This window comes from Peromyscus eremicus, chromosome 5 (genome assembly GCF_949786415.1).
Source record: "Peromyscus eremicus chromosome 5, PerEre_H2_v1, whole genome shotgun sequence".
Lineage (NCBI taxonomy): Eukaryota > Metazoa > Chordata > Mammalia > Rodentia > Cricetidae > Peromyscus > Peromyscus eremicus.
Genome location: NC_081420.1, coordinates 39,269,998 through 39,294,833, shown reverse-complemented (window position 1 = coordinate 39,294,833; position 24,836 = coordinate 39,269,998). Strand labels below are relative to the sequence as shown.

The 24,836-nt window shown below is 44.1% G+C and overlaps 2 protein-coding genes and 9 non-coding genes across 11 annotated transcripts in view; 7 read left to right on the top strand and 4 right to left on the bottom strand.

The window, feature by feature from the left end:
• The first annotated feature begins 2,632 nt into the window (after positions 1–2,632).
• Positions 2,633–2,703, top strand: Trnag-gcc (transfer RNA glycine (anticodon GCC)). Its single transcript has one exon. It is a non-coding gene; the product is annotated as a tRNA-Gly (tRNA).
• A 384-nt stretch (positions 2,704–3,087) lies between these two features.
• Trnam-cau (transfer RNA methionine (anticodon CAU)) lies at positions 3,088–3,159 on the top strand. Its single transcript has one exon. It is a non-coding gene; the product is annotated as a tRNA-Met (tRNA).
• Positions 3,160–3,540: 381 nt separating this feature from the next.
• On the top strand, positions 3,541–3,622 carry Trnas-uga (transfer RNA serine (anticodon UGA)). The gene has a single exon. It is a non-coding gene; the product is annotated as a tRNA-Ser (tRNA).
• Positions 3,623–4,483: 861 nt separating this feature from the next.
• Positions 4,484–4,555, top strand: Trnaq-uug (transfer RNA glutamine (anticodon UUG)). The gene has a single exon. It is a non-coding gene; the product is annotated as a tRNA-Gln (tRNA).
• Positions 4,556–5,041: 486 nt separating this feature from the next.
• Positions 5,042–5,113, top strand: Trnaq-uug (transfer RNA glutamine (anticodon UUG)). The gene has a single exon. It is a non-coding gene; the product is annotated as a tRNA-Gln (tRNA).
• A 2,201-nt stretch (positions 5,114–7,314) lies between these two features.
• On the top strand, positions 7,315–7,396 carry Trnas-gcu (transfer RNA serine (anticodon GCU)). The gene has a single exon. It is a non-coding gene; the product is annotated as a tRNA-Ser (tRNA).
• Positions 7,397–13,381: 5,985 nt separating this feature from the next.
• Positions 13,382–13,454, bottom strand: Trnar-ucg (transfer RNA arginine (anticodon UCG)). Its single transcript has one exon. It is a non-coding gene; the product is annotated as a tRNA-Arg (tRNA).
• Positions 13,455–16,844: 3,390 nt separating this feature from the next.
• Positions 16,845–17,002, bottom strand: LOC131912147 (small Cajal body-specific RNA 20). Its single transcript, XR_009379553.1, has one exon. It is a non-coding gene; the product is annotated as a small Cajal body-specific RNA 20 (non-coding RNA).
• Positions 17,003–17,730: 728 nt separating this feature from the next.
• Positions 17,731–17,802, bottom strand: Trnam-cau (transfer RNA methionine (anticodon CAU)). Its single transcript has one exon. It is a non-coding gene; the product is annotated as a tRNA-Met (tRNA).
• A 659-nt stretch (positions 17,803–18,461) lies between these two features.
• Positions 18,462–24,836, top strand: part of LOC131911336 (uncharacterized) — a 46,649-nt gene continuing 40,274 nt past the window's right edge. Inside the window, exons 1-3 of the mRNA XM_059263318.1 lie at positions 18,462–18,874; positions 19,210–19,219; positions 23,627–23,669. Coding sequence (XP_059119301.1) covers positions 18,591–18,874; positions 19,210–19,219; positions 23,627–23,669 — 337 coding nt within the window. The 5' untranslated portion in view covers positions 18,462–18,590. The remainder of the gene's footprint in view (positions 18,875–19,209; positions 19,220–23,626; positions 23,670–24,836) is intronic.
• LOC131911325 (histone H2B type 1-F/J/L) lies at positions 22,858–23,359 on the bottom strand. The gene has a single exon (XM_059263306.1). It carries the CDS (start codon positions 23,339–23,341, stop codon positions 22,961–22,963), a length of 381 nt encoding a protein of 126 aa, XP_059119289.1. The 5' UTR covers positions 23,342–23,359; the 3' UTR covers positions 22,858–22,960.

Below are 24,836 nucleotides of genomic sequence, written 5' to 3'. Positions count from 1 at the left end.
CTGATTTTGATTTTTAACACACACACACACACACACACACACACACACACACACACACACGCACACACACACAAATCTGTCCTTAGAGACTAGTTACTTCCTGTAACAATGTCACTGACTTTGCTCTGTTGATGTAGTTGAGGTCTAAACCCTAGAAAAGGAGCTCATGTTTGTGAATGAAAACAAACAACAAACAAAAAAACCAAACCCAACCAAACCAAAACAAAAACAAAAACAAAAAAAAAAAAAGAAAGAAAGAAAAGGAAAGGACGTGACTGCTCCTAGGTGTGGTGGAGGAGAAACTTTATTGTAGCTAAAAGGGAGAGTGCAGCGTGGACATGACCCTGAGCAGCCAGGCCAGGGTCAGCTTTGCTATGTTAAGTAGGCATCTCAGCCATTGTCCCAGGCTTGAGACATAGGAAGGTGACCGCTTCTGTAAATGTCATTTTAATTTTACCTCACGTGTGACTCACCAGTTTAAAATTTGTTGTGTGTGCTTCTGCTTTATTTAGACTCGTGTTTTTTTGTTTTTGTTTTTGTTTTTTTTGTTCAGCATTTGTGTCTCATTGCCCGTTCTCACTCACTCGAGTGTGACTTCTAGTGAGCACGTCCGACAGTGATATGCTAACCATTGTTAATATCTCCAATATTTGGGAAGGAAATGGTAGGTTCTACCTAATGTATTTCTATAGTGTATCAATCCAAAGACTCAAAAAAACCAGATTAACCAAACAACAACAACCCCAAACTAACAAACAAAATTGAGACCAAAAAAAGGCTTTGATTTCCAGTAGGCAAAGGAGTGTCTTTTAGCGTCAAGGTGTGCTTTTTTTTATTGCTGTGGTAGAACACCAGAAACAAAGCGGCTTCACGGAGGGAGGATTTACTCTAGTTCAGAGATTTCAGCGATACATTCCATCACGGTGAAGAAGACACAGTGGCAGGGAAGCAGCTGATAAGGGAGCAGAAAGGGATGAATTTTGCTTTAGCGTGCTTTCTCCTTCTTATTCAGTCCAGAACCCCAACCCAAGGAATGGTTCCGTCCTCAGTTAGGGCAGGTCTTCCTAATCCAGAGACTCCTTTGTAGACATTCCTAGAAGGCCGCCTTTTCAGTTATTAGGGATCCTGCCAGCGTGGCAGTCATTTCCCATCACAGGGGCTTGATGCGGGGGTCTGTATACACAGTGTAGGCCGGTTTTGAACTGGGGGCTCTTGATAGCGAAGAATGACCTTGAACTCCTGATCTGCTGCCTTCACCTTCCAGGTGATTCCATTACGGGATTGCCCCAACACATCCAGTTACAAGTATTTTAACTTCATTGTAAGACAGCTATAAGATTACCTAGCTACTGGTTTTCCCATACATTTAATTTTTTAAAGTAATTTTTTTCTACATTTTTGTGGGAGTTAGTATTGAATGTGAGGGTTGAAAATATCTCGGTGGGGGAAAACAGAAACTATCCCAGTGGTTTACTCTCCTCATTAGCATGAGTTTATTTCCCCCACTTCCATCAACTTAGCATTCCATTCTCCAGATATGTGCTCAGGAACCAAGCTGTTGCAAATAAGCGTTTGTTTATTTCAGGTCTCCCCTGAAATACCCATCAGAGTCTCGGTGAAGACGTTGAATGACTGCTTTGCACGCAGCCTTTGGGGTGGTTATAAAATATTTTGTCCAACATGTCCAGTAACAGGCTTCTATTGAAGAGAAAATTTTCAGTCCATGAATTCCTTCCGATGACCACAGCTACTCAACATCCTTCGTCCTACGAGAGATCCTCCCTCCAGGTGAGTCCGTGCTCAATAACTGACTCACATAAACTAACTGACCCTCCCTCCCTCGGTCCCTCCGTCCCTCCGTCCCTCCCTCCCCCAACTCTTCTTTTTTTTTCCTAGACAGGTTCTCATTATGTAGCTCTGGCCAGTCTGAATTGCTATGTTAACCCCGGGTGGGGCAGAGTCGAGGGCTCAGGGGTCTGGGGGGCGGAGTATGGGATGGAATTCACAGAGGTTTGTCTGCCTCTGCCTCCTCAGTGCTGGGATCGCAGGTGTAATTAAATGTTTTTATTTTTTCTTTAAAAATGTTTTATTTTAAACTGTTTTTAATGAGTACCATTTAAACTCCCTTTGAAGCCAGCTCTTTATTCCAGTTGTTAGAGATAAGTAATTAAGAACAAGTTAAGGTAATTTGATCAAAATCTGAGAGGTTTCTCTTACTCTCCAGCTCGTATCCTACTTGTAGGACTTAGAGAAACTTGGTTACAGCTCCAGCTCTTCCTTTTCAGAAAACCAGTAAGAAAGAACCTTTAGTTTGCTGTTTCGCCTTCTTGCTTTTTCTTTTTGCCGTTTCTCCCTCCCAAAGCAGCCAATTTACGGCTACCAAAAATACCCTTCCACCCTTGAAAGACTCTGCAACTCTGTTCTGAAGAAGACCAGATGGACCAGCCTGCCGACTTTCATTTCATTTTATACAGGCTTTCAGAGTGTTTCTTTCATGTAATAAAAAATCTTTAACATTTTTGAAATAGTCTCTATTTTTAAATAATCTTTTAAAAATTAATCTGACCGAAATGGAGGAAACGGTACAACAATAAACACATAAGGAGAAAGAATTAAGAGACACAGCAGAGTAGCATTGGTGGTTCAGTGGTAGAATTCTCGCCTGCCACGCGGGAGGCCCGGGTTCGATTCCCGGCCAATGCACTGTTAACTTTTGAAAATTCCTCCTCTTTTATGAAGTCACGGAAAAACAAAACAAAACAAAACAAAACAAAAAAAAAAACATTGTGTGTCCTGAACTTGAGGAGTATATCGAGCTCAAAGCTTTTGAAAGCTTCCTATTTAAAATTTTGACATTTAGTGTGCCTTTGCTTTTCTAACAGGAAACAATTGTTAACGAGCTCCGGAGCTCCAGCTTCAGCTGACTGATTTTCAGCGGGAAGAATCCTAAACCGGTGAATTTGGCTTTGGGTAGAGCAGTCGTTGAGCGATATTAAGGAACGTAACGTTTCCTATCCTGCTCGACAGTCACCAAATGGTTAGAAAAAGAAACTACTAAAGACTAGCAGGCAGAGCGTTTTCAGTGTGAGCAGAGTGGCGCAGCGGAAGCGTGCTGGGCCCATAACCCAGAGGTCGATGGATCGAAACCATCCTCTGCTAGACTTTTGAAAGGATGCCAGGTTTCAGGGAGAAGCTATAACAATGTGTGTCAGACTCTTAGAGTAGATTTTTGAGTACCGAACTTGAGATCAAAGAATCACAAAGGTAGGTGTTGTAAATAACTACATCCTGTATTCAGGTTCTGGTAGAGTATGCCATTCAGCTTCCTAGATTCGTTGTCACTTTGTCCTGAGCCTCTGCGAGGTCCTGAGGACGCCCCACATCAGAAGGCTACAATTCCTGTCTGCCAGTCTTCAATCTCAGTCTATTTTAGCATGAGAAATCGTCTAGCTCTGTTACTACAAGGTAGAAACATTGTTTCAAAAGAATGCAAGAGAATTACTTCTCATGGGAATATATCCTAAGTCTGTGTTCACTCTTGTAGTCGTGGCCGAGTGGTTAAGGCGATGGACTTGAAATCCATTGGGTTATCCCCGCGCAGGTTCGAATCCTGCCGACTACGTAGTAGCCTTTTTTCGGTAGGTAATAAAAATCTGTCCCTGCCAAGTGTATCATCAACACTGAAACTGACCCAGCTTTCTTTGGTTGTGGACAGCATTTTATTCCAATTCCATTTTCTTCTTTTGAATTTAACAAGACGCAAGCTACTACTGGTTTGATACCGAAACCAATTTGACCTCAGAACTCCAAAACCTCGCCTGTGCTCACCCACTTGATCGTCCAAGACCTTGGGCACATGCAGCACAATGTGATTCCACTCCAGAGTGTATTTATTGTTTTGAAATCAGTATTTCAAACATATTTCCAGTTTGGCCTGCCTCTAGATTGTTTCAGAGGACAAAGTTCTGAGCCAAAATACCAGGCAATTTTCAAAACTGTTTTTGGCTAAATTCTATTAAAAAAAAAAAATTCTGTTGCTATTTAAAACGCCCAGGCTTCCTAGCGCATACAGATATTGCTGTCGTAGAGAAAAATAAACATAATAAAATATATTATTAATATTACATAAGCAATCGATCCATTGTGAAATGCGGATAAAGACAAAGAAGTAAAAATATTTAAATAGGTAAAGCAATTCATGTTATCTCTCAAATTACAAGTAAATTCTCCTCATATTTAGCTCCTTTTCTTTTGCATTTTCCATACGCCTGCCAAGAGATTTATAAGTGTTGGTACTTTTTCCTGTAAATTTTAGTCTAGCAAATGTCAGGTCAGGTAAACACACAATTCTCATTTTGCAAGGAGCCGCTGTACCCAAATTTTTCTCCAGCGGTGCAGAATCACGCTGTAATCCAGACCAAGGTACAGGAAATCAGTCTCCACACTCTCGGTCTAAGTTTTGCCAAGGGCTTCACTCATTGTGGGCCCCATGGTGTAATGGTTAGCACTCTGGACTTTGAATCCAGCGATCCGAGTTCAAATCTCGGTGGGACCTCAGGTAACTTTTGGCGCTCCTCCGTCACAATTTACTGCCGACATTCAGAGCAAATTCAGAACCGCGCCCCCTCCAGAAGTTAAAGTATCTTGAACATTTTTCTCAGCTCATCTTTTGCCCAGACTGCAAAATAAGATTCTTTCCTTCTAAACCAAGGGTCCATGTGTCTCCATTGTCTCCTTTTTTTGTTGGAAAGTAGAGTTAACCTAATCTGGCAAACTTTTGTGCAAACGCGAAGATTAGGTCTTGTTTATCTTGGAGCGGGCTGAATTCCTATGTAAATGAGTGACTCAATATTGTTTGAACTTCTGTAGATTTTGTACGTGAACTTGGTTCTTACAGAACAGAGCACATGAGTCATTCAGTGCATTTTCTGTCTGAGGTAAACTTGTTATGAATGAAGAATACAATTTACCTCTTAATTGAAACGCAAATGTATTTACTCATACTTTAGGTAGTTTATTAAGGAAGAACTACTCCGCATGTGGCCCCATGGTGTAATGGTTAGCACTCTGGACTTTGAATCCAGCGATCCGAGTTCAAATCTCGGTGGGACCTTTGTGTTTTGCGTTTCTTCCACCAGTGTGTGAATCTTCTTCCAGTGGGTGAATCACCCTTCCTTACATTCATTTCTGGCCTATGCAAAGTGTATGTGTTGTTAGCGAGCTAATTGTTCAAGTGTCTTATATATTCTCCCTGAGATCTTTTCTTTGGAACCTCTTCAAAATATATTTTCGAATGCAAAAAGAAATGGTAGCAACAAGCTTCTCACGAATTATATGGTATAGTGGCTGTTATGCTAGACTCTGAAATGTGTCCTGTCCATGTCATAGTTCTCCTTCCTCTGCCCCACATCCCCAGTCTCCTGAATCATCCATTAGTTCACCTTCAGGATGTACACAGCTAGATGCAAGTACTTCCATTTTTTAAATTTCAGTTTCTCCTTTTCTTCGAGGCTATTTAAAGTAAAACTGGCACTTAGCACGGCCTCTGTCTTGGAAAGGTTTGGGCTTCACAGTGGTACAGTTGCGTGCATCTTAGGGCTTCTCTTGTTTGCGACACCATCCAGGCACCGATGCTCATGGGCTGGCATCGTTTAGAAGATTAACTGTCTGTTAAAGGTGCATGCCAGTCTTTCAGTAATTATCCAACTCAAGGGATTCAGGATATAATGTCTCTAGCACCTGGACTTTAAGCCTCAGTGGCTCTGTCTGTTTTGGTGTCCTTGCTTTTAATTTTCGCCCAAATCAGGAGTATACCTGGTATGCATAGGAAGATACACCCTCAGATGTACACTTCCTCTACTCAGGAACAAATTCTAGTTCCTTGCTCTTTCTTCTGGGTAAAGGAAGCACTAGCCCCATCTCTATTTATTCTGCACTAGGTCATGTTAAAATACACACTTAAAAAAAATAGAATAATGAGTTCAGGTATAGATGAAAAAAGAGACACATATTCTCTGGTATCCAGAGACAGGTGTGACTGTTTACTGGTCCTGGATCTCAGGGGCTAGCCTGACACTCACAGTTGGGCCCTAAGGTTTGTCTTCTGAACCTCTGTGACTTCACAGCGTCTCCATACTGATGTTTCTGCTTCGCTGAAATGAGGTAGAAACTTGACCAAACAACAGCAAAACTTTTCATATCCTAACTAAGTATTGATGATCAAACAGTCACTGAATATCTCCTGACAACTAGTAAAGAGAGATCATCACGTTTCACATCCTTTCCTTTCCACTCTTACCTTCTACAGCAAATGTATTGGTTACACAAACATCATTTTAAAAAATGAAACAATTTCTTAGTGTATCAGTTACAACATTGTAGTGATTAGATATCTGAACACTTTACCTGGTAGTATCAATGTAGAATGAGGCACCTTGCTTGCACCTTCCTCCAGTCACGAATTCCCCACACAAATGCTACAAAGCCCTTTACTCCAGCATGTTGCTGAGTCTTCCAAGGTTTCTCATGATACATGTTCTTCCTACCCGCAGAGCAACAAATCCAATTCATCTGACTGCAAATGTGCCCCTGATGATCTTTGCTTGGTTTGGTTTAGTGTAGAAATAAATAACAATAAGAAATGTATCAAATGGCAATACCAAATGACCAGCTTTGTCACATTTTCCTCTATAAAATGAACAAAACGAACTCCCCTCAGATAGCCTTGCAATTCTGTGTCTCAAGGTCTATAGTCTGACGTCTGACGCTAAGAACCAATCATGACTTAGCTGAGTACCCCAGTTCTTCACTCATATCCTACCTGGGCTCCTCGGAGTCAAGTATTATGTCATATGATAGGCATTTATTTATATTAGATGCCTACTTGGGATCAAGGAGGGATGCATCATAATCCAAATGATCATAGCATTGATATACGTGACCACATAGAAATGAAAAAATCCAGTTTGAGTTTTAAAACGAGAGTCTTCCTTATTAATTTCTCCTGCTGTGGTTTCACTTAGATCCACTTCTTCCCAGCAGTTTATTTTTGCTTTTATTTTATTTATTTATTTATTTTTTAAAAATCAAACTAAGAAAGCCATTTACAGACAGCAAAGGCTTTGGTTTCTTTAATGACATATGCGATGACGTGACAGGGATTGCAAGAAACAGTCTAACTAAAAAGCCAAATAAAACTAATGGATACCCCCCCAAAAAAACCCAAACCCAAAGAAAACGCCAACTCTCTTTCCCCACAAAAACCAAGTCAAAGGAGACACAACATCCTATCTATCAATACATCCCAACAGGGATGACGAGGTGGCCGAGTGGTTAAGGCGATGGACTGCTAATCCATTGTGCTCTGCACGCGTGGGTTCGAATCCCATCCTCGTCGTTCAGCTCTCCCGCTGTTGGGTGGGTTTGAGGTTTTAGCACCGCGGTGGTGAAGAACACATCCTGAACCGCGTGGTCCACGCGCTCTCTTCTTCCGTTGTCTTCACGTATGCTTCTCTTTGCTCACATTTGCATTTTTCAGACTTCAGGCATGTTTTTACCAAGTTGCCTCACCCATATCCACTCCTTCCCTGCCCTGCCCTTTCACTGGTTCCTGACCGACTTTGACTTTTAGAAGCGGTTTCCCTTCCTGTTTCTGGGCATGACGTTCCTTATACTGGTAGTTTTTGCTCTCCTTTGGCAAAAAAACCTTGTGAGATTGTGATCAGTGGTAGCCTTCGCCTTGACTTTCCTCCGACAGAAAGACCGTCCCAGGCATAGCAGTCTGTCCCTCCCTTCCATCTGCTTACACTTACATCTTAATTTTAGCACAGCGTCCCAGGAAAAACACCACTTACCTGCTTTCCCAGCAAAAGATTGCCCACCCATAGCAGAAACACAAAATTGATGGGGCCACTAATAAAGACGGTCTCTGAAAAATTTCTTTTCTTTGTCCTTTGTCTCTTTTACAGATAAGGACATTGAGGTAGAGTTGTTTCAGACCCATCACCTGCAGGGCTGAAGTCTTTCAAGGCAGCGAATATATTGTCTTATGTACAGTATATGTGGCTTGAAGACAGCTTATAAACTTTGTCCAGATTGATTTTGTAAATGAATGTATAGGCGGGTGACTGTTCTGATTGGAGGCAGTCTGGATTCTTCACAAAGTGGGTGCTGTACATTGTCCCAGAGATGTTCAATGTCAGGGACACCTGAGCAGTCACACCCTGGCCTCTACCTGCACCTTACAGGGAAAAGGAGGCACAACAGAAGTTGACTTTTTTCTTTCTCTTTTAAACTTTACACATATCAAACATGCAACAGATATTTATAAAATAAATGCTTATAGACATTGTGCGTGCGCACGTGTGAATTGTACCTAAGTGTATTGTATGTTAGAAAGTAGGGTGGTAGATGTGGGTACTGTTTTGCCTTTCTGAGCCTTCCATCATGATTAAAAAAAATCAAAGAGAAAAGCCAGGCACGGTAGTGCCTGTCTGTAATCCCAGTGGGCGGATTAGAAGGTGGGTTAGAAGTTCAAGAGCATTCTTGGCTAAATATGGATTCCAGGCTACATAAAGAAGGAGAGAGGAGAGAGGAGAGAGGGAGAGAGAGGGAAAGAGAGAGGGAGAGAGAGGGGGAAGGAGAGAGGGAGAGAGGGGGAAGGAGAGAGGGAGAGAGGGAGAGGGGGGAGGAGAGAGGGAGAGAGAGGGGGAAGGAGAGAGGGAGAAGGAGAGAGGAGAGAGGAGAGAGGGAGAGAGAGGGAAGGAGAGAGGGAGAGAGGGGGAAGGAGAGAGGGAGAGAGGGAGAGGGGGGAGGAGAGAGGGAGAGAGAGGGGGAAGGAGAGAGGGAGAAGGAGAGAGGAGAGAGGAGAGAGGGAGAGAGAGGGAAGGAGAGAGGGAGAGAGGGGGAAGGAGAGAGGGAGAGAGGGAGAGGGGGAAGGAGAGAGGGAGAGAGGGAGAGGGGGAAGGAGAGAGGGAGAGAGAGGGAAGGAGAGAGGGAGAGAGAGGGGGAAGGAGAGAGGGAGAGAGGGGGAAGGAGAGAGAGAGGGAGGAGAGAGGGAGAGAGGGAGAGGGGGGAGAAGGAGAGAGAGGGAAGAGAGAGGGAGAGAGAACAAACCAAATCTGAGTAAACCTGTGGAAGGCATTTCAACCTATTCAAGAAGGGGTGCCTTAGAGAATAGAGGGGACAAGGTAGGTAAAACCCTAAGAGCCCAGGCCCTCTCGGCCACCCCCACCGCTTTCCATTCCTGCCTTTGTGACTGACTGTGCCTGCTTTCACTTTCAATGGCCATTGCTTGCTACAGCTCTCCATGTTTTCATTTGGCTTCTTAAAGTGAGACCCAAATACAGCTTCAGCAACAGCAACACCCATTCACCTTTCAATGGAGGACTGAATATCTGACCCTCGGTATTAGGCTTAGTTCAGGCACTGAAGATCTATCACTGAGACACACCAGAAGTGTGTCTTCTGTTACTAGTGGACACTGCTGGTATCAGCACATAGCGTACAATATACACAATAAGTCATGTCCGAATAATTTGTTTCTTTATTGTTTTCTTTTGGTATTGTTGAGTATAAAGCTCAGAGCTTCATTCAATGATGGGTAAGTGCTTTACCACTGAGACAAATGCTCAGATCCTAAATCATTTCTAAAAATAAAAATGAGTATAATAGTTTTGCATTTACCTGCCCAAAAGTGAATTTTACTCTTGAAGGGAATATAAATTAGAGATATTTTTCCAGAAGACCATTGTTAGTTTTCATCGGAAGTTCTCATAATCCCAGCATTGGGAATGCTAAGGCAGGAGGATCACCTTGAGTCCCCAATCAGCCTTGACATTATATATCCTTTTGAATCTAGAAATTACATTGCTTATTTCACTTTATTTTATTTAGGTCTCACTCTTTAGACTACAGGAGATTTTATTCAAAAGCAAGTTACAGATTAAAAATGTAGTATCAGCCGGGCGGTGGTGAAGTACACCTTTAATCCCAGCACTTGGGAGGCAGAGGCAGGTGGATCTCTGTGAGTCTGAGGCCAGCCTGGTCTACAGAGTGAGTTCTAGGACAGTCAGGGCTACACAGAGAAATCCTGTCTCAAAAACCCAAACCCAAACCCAAACCCAAACCCAAACCCAAACCAAACCAAACCAAACCAACCCCGCCCCCCCCCCAAAAAAAAACAAAAACAAACTATCAAGAATGACACCAGGACACATGGAGGAAGCGCTCTCAGGGGCCAGTTTCTGTGATTCGTTTATAAAGGACACAGGGCAAGTGGTATGGATGAGATGAAGTCCTGAGCGAATGTGTATCATTGACAAGTGGAAGGCCATGTCAAAGACTCCGATGCTTCAGATCCATGGGAACGGAAAGCATTCTCTGAGTGAGGCTCCCAGGTATGGAAAAGCCTTCTCCTGGTCCACATACTGGTGTTAACAAAGGATTGCCCTTAAGCTAAAACCATCACATTGCAGAAACTATCAACCACACCTCCCTCCTCCTGGATGTCTACAGCGTAAGACTGCTCCCTATAGAGAATTCTTAACAAAATAAGATAAAACTGATTCCTTGTTCAGCTCTAGACAACAAACCCACCAAACTTCCTGGATCCTGCTGTTGGTGTATCTTCATCAGAGTGCATGACCAACCCCATCCCAGCTTTTCTGTATGTGCGTCTATTGTTTCTTCTCCCCGTAATGGATCCAGTTAGGTCAATCTCTAAAATGTGACGGTCACTGCAATGTGCAAATATTAACTGGCTGCAGGAATGTGTACTGCAGCACTGCCTAGAACCGTAACTATTAGTAAGAGAATGAATAAGAGATTGGTCACACACACAATGCTGTCCCCAAATAGAAAACTATCAGACTATTCAAATTTATAGTAAGGAAATGTACAAAGTGTGTGTTGTATAACAATATGCAAACTCTATAGAAAAACTGCAATGAAAAGGCCGAGAAAGCTAGTCGGTAAATATTTTATATTTTTCCACTTATCTTTAAAGAACATTGAACACTGTCCTTTAGTTCAGAATGCCCCCCAAATAAATGAAAATGCAGCAATGTTAAAAGATGGTAAGTTGGAAAAAACTGATACAGTTGAGTCTTGTGAAGACCGTGTTCAGGTGTGTAACCCACCGGCTCTTGGTCTGGTGTAGTAGTGGATCACAGGAAAGTGTTTCCTGGAAGGCAGGCGACTGAGCCTTCAACATTTCTTTCGACATCAAGAGCACTTGCTTAGCATGTGCCAGGCCCGGGATCGGGGGTCGATTCCCTGAACTGGAAAGAAAAAAAGGTCAAAATTGCTGGTTGTGGCTAAGGATTCAGGTGGCTCTCTAGTGCCATCAGGTGGCTGCGCTGGAGTATTGTTTGGCTGTGGGAATGTGAGAAGGATGCCCAGGGCCCACAAAAGCCTGGCAGCAGATCTACGTTTCGTAAGTTATGGATGAACATCTAGATATTCATGTGCAGGTTTCGGTGAGCTGCAGTTCCCAACTCTCTTGGGTAAAGAACAAGGCACGTGGTTGGAGGAGACTATGGTGCCGCAGGTGGAACCCAGTGTCTGTTTACCCTAAGCGAGTACCACTGAGTTTCCGTTTGCTGACCTTTTACTGCATATTTGACTTGATCTCAGTTTTCCTCTTAGCAATTCCTCTTTCCAAAGACCAATAACATATCCTCAGTTAGGCAAATTGGAATTTATTGGTTTATTACGACGAAGAAGGCAAAACGTCATGGTGAATCAATCGACTTAGAGCCTAACCATTTTTATGTAGCTAAAACGATTAAGTAGGATTGTGGTTTTGGTGGGAAAGAAGTGGTCATCATACAGAGTGGGTGTGGGAGGTACGGGACGGGTCTGTGTTCAGGACATTTAGCTATTGGCTAGTGTTCCTAGTTTACGTTGGTACTATCAGTCGATTCTGGCATGTCTGCCTTGCGGTCCTCCTCCCTCCCTCTCTCTTCCCCCCTCCCCGTTTCCTCCCTTCCCTCCTTCCCTTCCCTCCCCGGTTTCCATTCACTTTCCGTTCACCTCTCAAGAGCTCCAGGGCTTGTTTTTCTGAACCCCCATTTTAAAGCAGCATGTCTCCCGTGTTTATCAAAGGGCGTAAATGTGACATTTTCTCAATTAGTGACAAATCTCTAGTGTCTGGTGACCACTGAAGTCTCTGGGTGTCCAAGATCGCTCTACTTTTTCAGCCTTCCTGGGTGGGACAGGCTTTTTCTTTCTGTATCCTTTGCTATCTATACATTAGAAAGAAAAGGACATGGGAAATACTTTGATTCCGTGTGGGAGCCCACAGAGGTTTCCTAGTTTCAAGGTCGGAGAGAATCTGAGCTTGCTTTACCCAGCAGGGCTGCATAAGGAGATGATTTGGTCAGGGGCGTGACTAGCAGGTGTTTGGAAGGGTCTACACTTGGCTGAGCGGTGTGCTTTGATCTTGCAAGAGGAGGTCTTTTGCCCCTCCCCTTGGCATGTTATAAAAAGCCTTTTGAATAAACCTTTGAGGCTGTTGGGTATTGATCCAGGCCCTCCCTGAGCTGTCCTGTGTTTTTTTTTTTCTTCTCGTGGGCTAGGTCTCTTTCTATCTGATATTTTCTTATCCCTGTCTCCTCATCCTAAGAACTCTTCAAAAGAGGAGAGCTGGACTCCCACAATTCAGGCACGATTTTGTATTCTTGGATCAGAATTCCCATTTCTGCTAGGCATGCTGCGGCAGGCCCGAATGCCTGGGAGAGATAGGAGGCCAGGCTGTGCTACTCGAAACCCTGTCTTTGAGACAACAAAAAAGCAGGGCCAGGGATCATTTGGGATAATTTAACCCCGCAAAACTGAGGCCCAGAGGCCCACAGTCTAAATCTGGGAGAACCTGGCAGCCCTAGATACCTGACGGCCTCTTCAGTTTTGATTCTTGTCCTTCTCTCTCCCAGTTCCCTGCAGCTGTTCTCAACCTGTGGGTCATGACTCCTTTGGGCGGTTGAACGACGCTTTCACAGAGGTCGTACATCAGATATTTACATTACGATTCATAACAATAGCAAAACTACAGTTATAAAGTAGAAACGAAATAATTTTATAGGTGGGGGTCAACACATGAGGAATTCTATTAAAGGGTCACAGCATTAGGAAGGTGGAAAACCACTGCTTTAAGGCCTTAAAAAAAACTATCTTCCAAAAAAAACCAAAAATCCAATCTTCCTTTTCACTTTGACAGGAGGAAGAAAATTTCGAAAAACCCAGAAAATGCGGGGGTGGGGGGGTGGGAGAGGGACAGCTTTTTTTTTTTTTTTTTTAAACCATATGTTAGAATTTAATTTGTGGAACTAAGAAGGGAGAGAGGGGGAAGAAGAGGGAAAACAAAACGAAACAAAGCCTCAACTAACCACGAAGGGATTCGAACCCTCAATCTTCTGATCCGAAGTCAGACGCCTTATCCATTAGGCCACGTGGTCACCGTGCTGACTTTTGCTCATAAGCTTTAGGAAGTAAAAGAAACTTTGGCTGCGCTCTGGCAGCACCTCATAAGAGGCAACTAAGGTCCACTCCGTGCATTTCCGTGGATTATTGGGGGGTCACAGGGTCGGATTTAGGAAATGTTGACACTGAATAAATTCGGTATTGCAACACAGGCTGTTCACGGAGAGAAAAGTCGTCGGCATGTACTCAGAACTGTCCGTGTTCGTGCTCCCCCCACTCATTATTTACAGACTCGGTTCTGCCTGCCTCTGCTGCGCGGGTGTGACCCTCCCGCGAGACAAAGCTACCCTCCCACCTTCTTCCGGTACTCCTGCTGATTCTTATCACTTGGTGTTACAGCACTTCTCAAGATACATACTTGTTCACTTCAAAAAGAAAACAGTAGTTTTATTGGGGATCCTCTGGTGTCTTGAGAGGTCCAAGGCCATTAATTACTATTTTTATGTTAGCTTCCACTAAGAAGAGAAATAGGAATAAAAATAATTTTGACCGTTGCCATTTTTTACATTTAATTCATGGATCAAAAAATGCATTAAAATCATTTTAGAGAAGATACACCCATAAAATTTATGATACTTTCATGATCGCTACACAGCAGTTACTGGAGTTCAGAAACGGGGCCTTTTATGCAGCCTTTCTTTCCTGTCAATAGAATAACATTTGGAAAATAGCGTGAATGAAATAGAAATGTGAATTCTTTAAACACACATTTGTTCTGAAATCCCACAGTCACGTGTCAGGGTGAGCTTAGGTCACACAGACACATTCTTCGGTTCTGCAAAAGTTGACTGTGGAATTGTAACAGGACCCCAGACCTTAGCACGACTGACTCCACGGTGGAAGTGCCATTCAGTCTGTAAAACTCAGCATGTAGACAGCACCATCTGCCCAAATGAAAACAGACCTAACCCATCAAAGTCCATAGTTCTGGGAAAGTCTCTAAATGTATTAACCTTACCTTTTGGCTTCTGTAGTTCTGCTTCTGGCTAACTGTTCTTGTTAACTGAATGAAGTATGTCAACCCAGGACATGGTTTCTGTGCTTAAAAGCCCATTCTGAGAAAGGCTTGGGGCTATACTGGGATCCTGATAACACAGTGTAGTCCCTGGCTGGCTAAATAAGATTTTCTATTGGCTTAAACTCACATAGGAGCAATCTACTCTGGTGAATACCCCACAACAGAATGATGTTCTCTTTCTTCCTTGAGTTGAAGATTGCCTGAAAAGCTGCTCAGATGTTCAAATGGCATGTGCAGTGTGGTTTAGCTACTGCGGGAAATGGTGGTGTAAGCAGCGAGAACAGCTGAAGTCTTCTCGGTCTTCAAGACTTTTCTTTCTGCTGTTACAACAACATGTGTGTTAACTAAATGGACTCAGCAGGTTGTATTTATGTGCAGGCATATATATATATAATATTTTATATATATGTAATAATAATAGTAATGAAAGAGGCCATGAATCTCATAGGGGTTGAGAGGGTGTAATGGAGGGAGCTGGAGGGTGGAGAGGGATGGGAGAAATGATATAATTACATTTTAATTAAAAAACTGCAAAACAAACAAACAACCACCCCAAAAATTTGTATTGAGTGGGTTGGAGGAACATTTGGGATGGTGACTTTTTTTTTGTTTTGTTTTGTGTGTGTGTGTGTTTAAGATCCGTTTTGCAAAGTTTGTATATGGAATGTTAAGACAGAGATGACCAATTTAAGAGGGTCAGTCTTACATAGCTGAATGTTGACAGCCCCAAACATACCCACGGAAGCATTCCCACCCAGTCTGTATTTGGTGTCTGGTGTTCTGATATTTCATCGCATTTCCAGTGGTTGGACAGATGGTCTGAGTGTCGCCACTTCTCTTTCCAGAACGCTCTCTCACCTTCAAACTCTTCCACACTGAATTATTACAGTTAGAAACATTTTGCTGTCTTGTGTCCTGTTTGTTTCTTTGCCCAGAATGCTTTTCTTGTCTGTCTAGGACAAGAACTTACTTACTTACTCAAGTTTCTTGTCAAAATCCACCCCTTTTTCTGGGCTATAAATACCAGTGTGATGGCTAAAGAAACTCCATTTTATGCTACCATCCATCTTGGTACTCACCTACTCACCATTTGTCTCTGACTCCTGTCCCTGGAAGATTTGTTCCCAGTAACCCTGACTCAGTGACCCCTCCGCCCCAATCCAAAGTTGTACAGCCATGACTACCTTTTTTTAAAATTATATGACTAACTGCTTGTTTTGTTACTTATATAGATACACGGATATCTTTTTGAGTCACTTTAAACACTCTACTTGGCAAAACAGAACAGTTTTTGCTTGTTTGCATAGATATGGAAGGTCTTCTTGTGGCTTTCCCCTTTAAAAATTCTTCCCCACACCTCTCCTTCAAGGTAATCTCAAATTTGGCTCAGAGATTGTTCGCTCTGTTAGCAGCTAATCGATAAATCTTTTAATCATTACTGGATTGAGCCTATGGTCTTTCCCCAGGGGTCCATAACTCCAGGGCAAAGCCACCAGAGCAGAACTGCTCTACTGAATTTTCACTTCGTTCTGTGGATAACTGCCTTGGTGATGATCCTTGACCACACTCTGAAAGGTAAAATCTGGGAATGTTCACGTGGCTCCTGGGTAGTGATTTTACTCTACATCCCCGAAGCAGGGAGTCACTATGACCCATGCTGGTGGCGTATTTAACACAGAGATGACTGGTGGACATGTGGTCACCAGGCAACCAGCTCACAGTAATAACTTTGACTCCTGTTCCAGTGGACCTTACTAGACAGCAGTGACCGACACACATTGCTGTAGCTCTCAGCTGTAGAGAAGAGGAGAGGACAAGAAAGCCTTCTCCAGACGGTCACCTTTGTGACAGTCTTTTCCTGTATTATAATCTTTGCTGTAGTCTTTAAACTGGGAGTGCATGCTGAGTTATGAGAAGACTTCCCCCAAGTCACTGAGCTACTGGGTTAGGGGCTGCAATCAACAATTGGTTTTGTTCTACCAAAAGTAGTGTCTTTATTATTATGAATTTACTTTTTTTGAGACAGTGTTTCTCTGTGTTGCCCTGGCTGTCCTAGAACTTGCTCTGTAAACGGGACTGGCCTGTGAACTCAGTGGTCCACCTGCCTCTGCCCCCTGTGTGCTGGGATTAAAGGTGTGCACAACCACGGCCCAAGTAATCCCGCCCTCCTTTTTTTTTTTTTTGAGACAATGTTTCTTGGTGTAGCCTTGGCTGTCCTGGAACTAGCACTGTAGCCCAGGCTGGCCTCGAACTCACAGAGATCCACCTGTCTCTGCCTCTGACTGCTGGGATTAAAGGAGTGTGCCACCACTGCCCGGCCCAAAAAGTACCTTTAAAAAAAATATTTTTATGTTTGAGGCAAGAAAACAAGGCTTCCAGTGCTTGGTGGTTCTGTTAATTATTCTCAAGGTTGATTCTGACCTTTAGCCCCCACTGAGAAGAAAAACAAAACAACAACAACAAAAAAACCCAACCCATTCCCAAAAGCCTAACGGGAGAGAGGCCTTTGGACTTCTGTTTTCTGATCCAGTAAAGAATTATTTTTAAAGAACATAGGAAACCCTGTTAGTACAGGCAAGAGGAGCAGTTCAAGCTCACTCAAAACAAAACACTTATCCAGATTATAGGCTACTTAATGCATTTTTCTTATTTATTTCTATGACAGCATCTGACACATAAAATTTAAACAGGAATCTTTCCTGGGAGAGAAATATAAGACATCTTAGAAAATAAGCGTAGAGAATAGCATAGCTTCGCAAGACTTATCAGGAGGGTAGAGATTAAAGACACAGGATCAGAGCTGGCAGAAGTGGTTTTCTCAGCCAGACTTCAATTGAAGAGCCCACACGCTCCCCACCTCCACACTTTTCTCAAAACACTACCCAGTGCTTTCAAGAATAAGACTGTAGAAATTGCAAAGAATATCTAATGGGACTGTTCAATGGGTTTCTAGTCTATCACCATACCCTTGGCAAATAAAGCCTTATAAATTATGTAATGAAACAAACTGAACTGCTCCTCCATTCTTACCCTGGTATTCGCCTTCGTTTAGCGATTTTAGGCGTTTTAGGGCACAGTAAGCAGAATAAATCTACTTATCAAGAGAATACAGTTATCACTTGAGCGTCCATGAAAAATTTCCAGTCTTCTCCTATTTCCAGTCAGATACCTATTTGACTTCATCACTACGAACGGAACCTAAAATACTTGGGGGAAAGAACAGAAAAAGGTCATAGCAGAGGATGGTTTCGATCCATCGACCTCTGGGTTATGGGCCCAGCACGCTTCCGCTGCGCCACTCTGCTCCACGTTGGGAAGGTGCTAATAAAACCCTTAACTTGGTAGTTGCTATCCTACGCCTACTTTATGTAAGTGCCTACGAGAAGTCACCTTTTAACTTTGTCTACCCAAAGGGTGCTACTTGTTGGGAATAATGTCGCTACCGAATCAAAGCGAAAGCAAAATTTGGACTAGAGTAGCAAATATTAGCATACTAATAAGTGACTCGATGTGGATGAGAAAGACAGGTAAATATTTAAACGAGAATCACGAATTTTCGACAATGGAGAAAACAAGACAATTACCGATACTGTCCTCAGCACGCCAGTTGGTAACAGTCTTAGTGACCAACCACGCATTTACCTGCCGGAAGCAAGACTTTGGGGTCTGGTTTGTTCTGAAGTGGAGGTCGTGGAGGAAATGGAGCTGTGTTCTCTCCAGTATTTGGTCCTTTACAGCAGGAGATAAAACCATGGGAAGCGGAACTCACACACACCCCGTATCAGCAGTTCTGATCGTCTGACTGACCAAAGCTCTGCAGTCGCCCTAATACGTAGCAAGTGCAAATGTGCATTATTAAAGACATTCTTTAGTCTGAACTAGTTAAAATGGCCAATAAGTCCTGTTTTGGGACAAAGGACCCAGCTCCGGAAGTGGGAACCACGAGTTGGTGACGTCACCAGGCATGGCCATGCCAGGGGCGGGGCTAATGCGCTTCAGGTTTCAGTCTTCAATTAGGTCCGCAGACACTGCATATAAGGAGAAGTGCCTGCGTCTGTCTTGCTACTGACGTCTGAGCTACTCCAGCTTAGTCATGTCTGGTCGGGGTAAAGGTGGTAAAGGTCTCGGAAAAGGCGGCGCCAAGCGCCACCGCAAGGTCCTGCGCGACAACATCCAGGGCATCACCAAGCCCGCCATCCGCCGCCTGGCCCGGCGTGGCGGCGTCAAGCGCATCTCCGGCCTCATCTACGAGGAGACCCGCGGGGTGCTGAAGGTGTTCCTGGAGAACGTGATCCGCGACGCCGTCACCTACACGGAGCACGCCAAGCGCAAGACCGTCACCGCCATGGACGTGGTCTACGCGCTCAAGCGCCAGGGGCGCACGCTCTACGGCTTCGGCGGCTGAGCTGCACTTAAACGTTTTATTTCTCAAAACCAAAGGCCCTTTTCAGGGCCGCCCACCTTCTCAGTAAAAGGGCGGACATATTTAATCCTTTTCATCCTTGTGCTAAGCGGTTTCATTAGTGCTAAAAAAATAGGCATGCTTATAATGTGATAATCTAGTGTTTAGTGCTAGGTTTGCGATGGTTCAGAGAGCGTGCACACATCCTGCAAAGAACGACAAATCGTTATCTGGTGTGTTCCCTGTATTTATATGGCGCCAGGTGCACGGACAAAGCGTGAGTTTTGCCAAGGCATACCCGGGGACAAAGGCGCAGGGCGGTGGCTGAGCGAGCGCACAGCCTGGTCTGTGGTTGGTCGGTTGCTGAGTGATGAAACCAGGCTTGAAAGGCTGCCTCGAGTGTGCTGGAGACCCACACGACGTTCGGCGGCTTTTCTTCTGGCGCACCGTATGGTGGAGGACTGGTGTTCGCTTAAGGCAAGGATTTTCAGAATTGGGCATCAGATGCAATATCAAGCCGTGGGTAGTTTTACTGTGCAAGCTTTATGCAGACATCCGTTTCTTTGTTGATTGGTCGGTCGGATAAATAAACAAGGCACTATTGACATAAGCACACTTTTGACATTTTCGATGTGGTCTGTCTGTATCTTCAGGAATCTGGTTTCAGCTAGGAGTGCTAAGATTTGAGAGTACTGTACACCGGACAATTTATGGTTAAATGTCCTGATGCCTTGTTTAAAAACAATAGAAAGGGTGCTCTTCGTGGCCAGCAAGTAACTACTTGTAAGGTTATCCTATAAATCAAGAAAAGTAATGGAGTTAATGATTTTCATTTAACTTTATTTACTCTCTGTAAATCAGAACAATGTATGGGGTTTGGGTCTCCTTCCACCTAAGCAGCCAACTCAGTTTAGCAGGTTTTCCGTAATCACTTTACTCAGCCTTCTGGCTGTCTCCCTGCTTAGTTTTATTATTATTGTTATTGTTATTATTATCATCATTTTGGTTTTCCTTTTTTGAGACGGCTTCTCTGTGTAGCCCTGGCTGTCCTGGAACTCCCTCTAGACTAGGCTGACCTCAAATTCAGAGATTAGACTGCTTCTGCCGCTTGCTTTTGCCTTTAATCTCGGGTTAGAGGCCTGTGCCACCACCGCCCTGCTCTCATCTTTATTTTTAAAGATAAGGGTTTCTGTGGGTAAGGAAAAAAAAAAAAAAAAGACACTATTGGAGGTTAAGAACGTGTTTGAGGAAGAAAAAAGTATCCGAGGCTTAAAAAAGTAATCTGAACACATCAAGCGTCAGGCACAGTTCTGTGCTCTGGGGATTACAGGTATAAATAATTTAAATGTATATGTATGGGTGTTAGTGCACCACGTTCCCAAGGAGGCCAGGAGGGGGTTTCGGATCCCCTGGAACTGGGGTTCAGAACAGTTGCGAACCACCATGTGGGTTTTGGGAACGGATTCTTTTTCCTCTGCAAGAGCAGTCAGTGCTGGAGCAGTATCCCTAGCCCAGGCCAAAATATTTTTAAATCTTCCAGGACGTGGTTTCGATTGGGCGTGGGAATGCAGACAAATCAAACAGCACACTGCTAAGTGTTCTGCAGATTACTGAAACAGGAAAAGGCATAATGTTTGCCAGGAGGAGGTAATATTTGTTTAGATGACGTGGTTATATTGACAGCGCGAAAGTGAAGGAGTGTTCCTGTTGGTCATCTATGAAAGTCTGGGGAGCTGAGACAGCCCGAAACCCCAATGGAAGGAAGGGAGTGGTTCTTGGGTTCTTTTGTGGGCTCTTAGAACTACTTTGGGTTTTGCTGTCATTGAAATGGGTAAGATGGGTGTGGGTGTTCCAAAACAGTTGACCACACCGCTGCCATGACAGGCTTAGAATCCCAGACATTCCCTATACCCCTAGACAAATGCCAGCCAATCAGGGTCCTGAACCCTGGAAATACTCTCACTCCAACCTCTGCTATGGTAAAAATCCCACCCTACCCAGGCTTGGGGCTCTCTGCTCTCACTGCTGCATCTGACAGACAGAGAGACCAAGCTCCGACCTTGAAAAATAAAGGCTTTTTGCTTTTACATATGGGATTCAGCCTCCGTGGGGGTCTTTTGGAGGTCCCCTCGATCTGAGCATAACAGTGGGAACCATTATAGGAGTCTGGCCTGAGAATAGGCAAGATCTGATTTATATTTTAAAACAATTAATGTAGATGCTTGATGGAAAATAGTGATAAGGAAACTAGTAAGGAGGCTACTACAAAAATGTAGTTTGTGAAGGACAATGGTTTGGATCAGTGGTCTAGGCTATGAAAAGTGGTTAGAGTCTGTGTATGGTTTTGCAGATTTAAGGCTTACCCTTAAACATTTATATTTCTAGCTTTTATTTATTTATTTTTTTTTGAAAAATGGAAATACTGACAATATTAAAACTATTGAGGTTGTGGCTGGAGAGGCATCAGTGGGAGTTAAGAGCGTGTACTGCTCTTGGAGAGGCTTAGAGTCCAGTGCCCTCCACCTATGTTGCTTGGTTCACAACAACCACAGTAGCTCCAGTTCCAGGGGGAGTCACTTATGCACAGAGCACATACATATACTTAAAAACAAAAACACTCTGTAAGCAAAAGTATTGCAGCTAAAATCAACCTTGCTCTGCATATACTTTAATATCTTCCTCAGCCTACCCTGGGACTAGGCGCGTACAAGGATGAAATGTCATAACTAGCAAGTCTCTCCTTTTCTCTGGTCTTTTCCTAATTAGTTCTTGTTAGCTCTAGTGAGTTTGTGGAGAGTCCTTTAAAGGCCTTACGTTGCTTGAGGTGTGGATGAGAGGTGACAATATTTAGAAGTAAAGGGTCTTGGATGTCCCAATAAGACTAGAGTTGTACTGTTAGAAAAGCATCATTTACAGGACCAGTTGAAGAACTGACACAGAGGATTAGCAAAGCTGCTAGACCATAGCTCCACTAAAGCCACAGAGAACTCTGTGAGATACAAGGGTTGAAGCACCATAGGCAATTCCCTTGGTGCAGTCACTGTCCACCTCAACGGCATTTATTAATCTCAAGAATCATGCAGTAATTACTAAGTACCCTCTATGTAGGATTAGGAAATGCTCTAAATGGGATCAATTGCCTAAATCCACAATTCTAAGTATTCAGAACTGTTACTTTGTCTGTAGGGATGTATGTTAAAGTTAGCAAACAGTATTGAAAAAAAGTTTAAATAATATATAGTGCTTGGGAATTTTACTTTACAAGTCTCTACGTTATTGGGTCATTTAACATTCATAGTAATTTGCTTAGTGGGCAGATAAATCACGAAGCTAGTAAGAAATTACTGACTTCAGATGGATTGCAGGAGTCCTCCTACAACATTTAGAAAAGTTGTTAAATTTGGGGGCTGGGCATGGTACCAAGGCCTTCAATCCCAGCAATTGGGAGGTACACACAGGAACTGTGAACTGTAGGCCAGCCTGATTTACGGTGAATTCCAGGACAGTGAGCGCTAGTGAGATCTCATCAAAAGACAAAACCAAAAAAAAAAAAAAAAAAAAAAAAAAAAAGGGCCAGGCGATGGTGGCATACGCCTTTAATCTCCGGACTAGAGACAGAAGCAGCTAGTTGGTATGAGGACATTCTGACCATTCTGACTAGTTTTACTTTATATATAAAAATATGTCTATGATCATCACAAGGATTAAACTTGACTATGCAGATACATACAATAGAGGACCCCTACACATCCTTTGTGAAGTTGCTACCTCTGAATGATTGCCGATATGCTTTGTACGATGCCACGTACGAAACAAAAGAGTCTAAGAAGGAAGACCTAGTATTTATATTCTGGTGTGTAAAAACAAGAGAAAAAAAGTACTTTTAAAAATGCAAGGATTATTATTATCACAGTCAGTTTTCCCAATAATGCTACAACCAAACACTGCTTCACACCCACCACGAAAACCCAATTATGTTGTGCAGATAGTTACAGTTCTCATAAAAGAACAAATGAGTGGCTCTGAAAAGAGCCTTTGGGTTAAGAATTAGATCCGCGCGCTCACTTGGAGCTGGTGTACTTGGTGACGGCCTTGGTGCCCTCGGACACGGCGTGCTTGGCCAGCTCCCCGGGCAGCAGCAGGCGCACGGCCGTCTGGATCTCCCGGGACGTGATGGTCGAGCGCTTGTTGTAGTGCGCCAGGCGCGACGCCTCGCTCGCGATGCGCTCGAAGATGTCGTTGACGAATGAGTTCATGATGCCCATGGCCTTGGACGAGATGCCCGTGTCGGGGTGCACCTGCTTCAGCACCTTGTACACGTACACCGAGTAGCTCTCCTTGCGGCTGCGCTTGCGCTTCTTGCCGTCCTTCTTCTGCGCCTTGGTCACGGCCTTCTTGGAGCCCTTCTTCGGGGCGGGGGCGGACTTTGCAGGCTCAGGCATAGCGATGAACAAGAGACAAACAAAGAAAATAAAAAGAAACTAAGAGTCAGGACACAGTCTGCACTGGCTGCTTTTTAAACAGACTTGTGGCTATGCTGAGCGCTACTAGCAAACGTCACTCACTAAGTGCCCAATCAAAGCAAGGATTTTTCGAAACCACGATGCCATTGGTTTAGGTGAAACTTCTACATGTAACCAATGAAATCGCTTCGTTTTCGCGCCCTGCGTCGACTATAAATAGCGCCAGCGTGGGTTTCTCGTTACTGACTGAGCAGTTTGTGACAGCCAGTTTCCTACCATGTCTGGACGCGGCAAACAGGGCGGCAAGGCTCGTGCCAAGGCCAAGACCCGCTCGTCCCGCGCCGGCCTGCAGTTCCCCGTGGGCCGCGTGCACCGGCTCCTCCGCAAGGGCAACTACTCGGAGCGGGTGGGCGCCGGCGCCCCGGTCTACCTGGCGGCCGTGCTGGAGTACCTGACGGCCGAGATCCTGGAGCTGGCTGGCAACGCGGCCCGCGACAACAAGAAGACGCGCATCATCCCGCGCCACCTGCAGCTGGCCATCCGCAACGACGAGGAGCTCAACAAGCTGCTGGGCCGCGTGACCATCGCGCAGGGCGGCGTCCTGCCCAACATCCAGGCGGTGCTGCTGCCCAAGAAGACCGAGAGCCACCACAAGGCCAAGGGAAAATAAGACCAGTGCGCTTAGTTTTTTGTTTGAACCCAAAGGCTCTTTTCAGAGCCATCACCTCTTCATATGAGAGTTTAGTAACCTAAACCTGTTTTTACTTTGTGCGATAAACCCACTGTCAGTGCAAGAAGCATCGAACCATATCCCGACAACTGAACTGTGAAGCTATCTTTTTTTTTTTTTTTTTTTTGGATTTTCGAGACAGGGTTTCTCTGTGTAGCTTTGCGCCTTTCCTGGGACTCACTTGGTAGCTCAGGCTGGCCTCGAACTCAAAGAGATCCGCCTGGCTCTGCCTCCCGAGTGCTAGGATTAAAGGCGTGCGCCACCACCGCCCGGCGAAGCTATCTTGATTGTCTTGCACAAGCAGAGACTTCGGAGATCACACAAATGTGCTGTTGTCCATTGGACACTATTTAATTTAGCGCTTTGCGTAGTGCCCTGAAAATTTTCCAGGGCAGGAAGGAGGTTGGAAAGTGGCTAGGATTGAAGAAGCTGATGTCAGCTCAAGGTCTTTTTGGAAATTGTTACTTAGAATAAAGCTTTACCGAAAGTGACAAGGCAGCGTTCAGTGGCTAGTTGAGATGTGTTCCCGTTATTTTCGTGCTGGCCTCTTTACTGGTGACATTCCACACTCCTAGAACGCTATGCTTAGAGCTACACAACGTTACAGCCCATGAGCTAGAATGGAAAAATAAAACCCAAGGGAGGGTGGCCACCATGTTTTCCAGAATGCCTTTTGGGAACTTAAGCGTCATGACATGTTAAAGTCCAGTTTCTTGTCAAGTTCAGCAAGCAGTTCAATACAGA

What these genes read in the sequence shown, in the direction of transcription:
- LOC131911325 (XM_059263306.1), bottom strand. Translation starts at nt 23,341, where the DNA reads ATGCCTGAGCCTGCAAAGTCCGCCCCCGCCCCGAAGAAGGGCTCCAAG.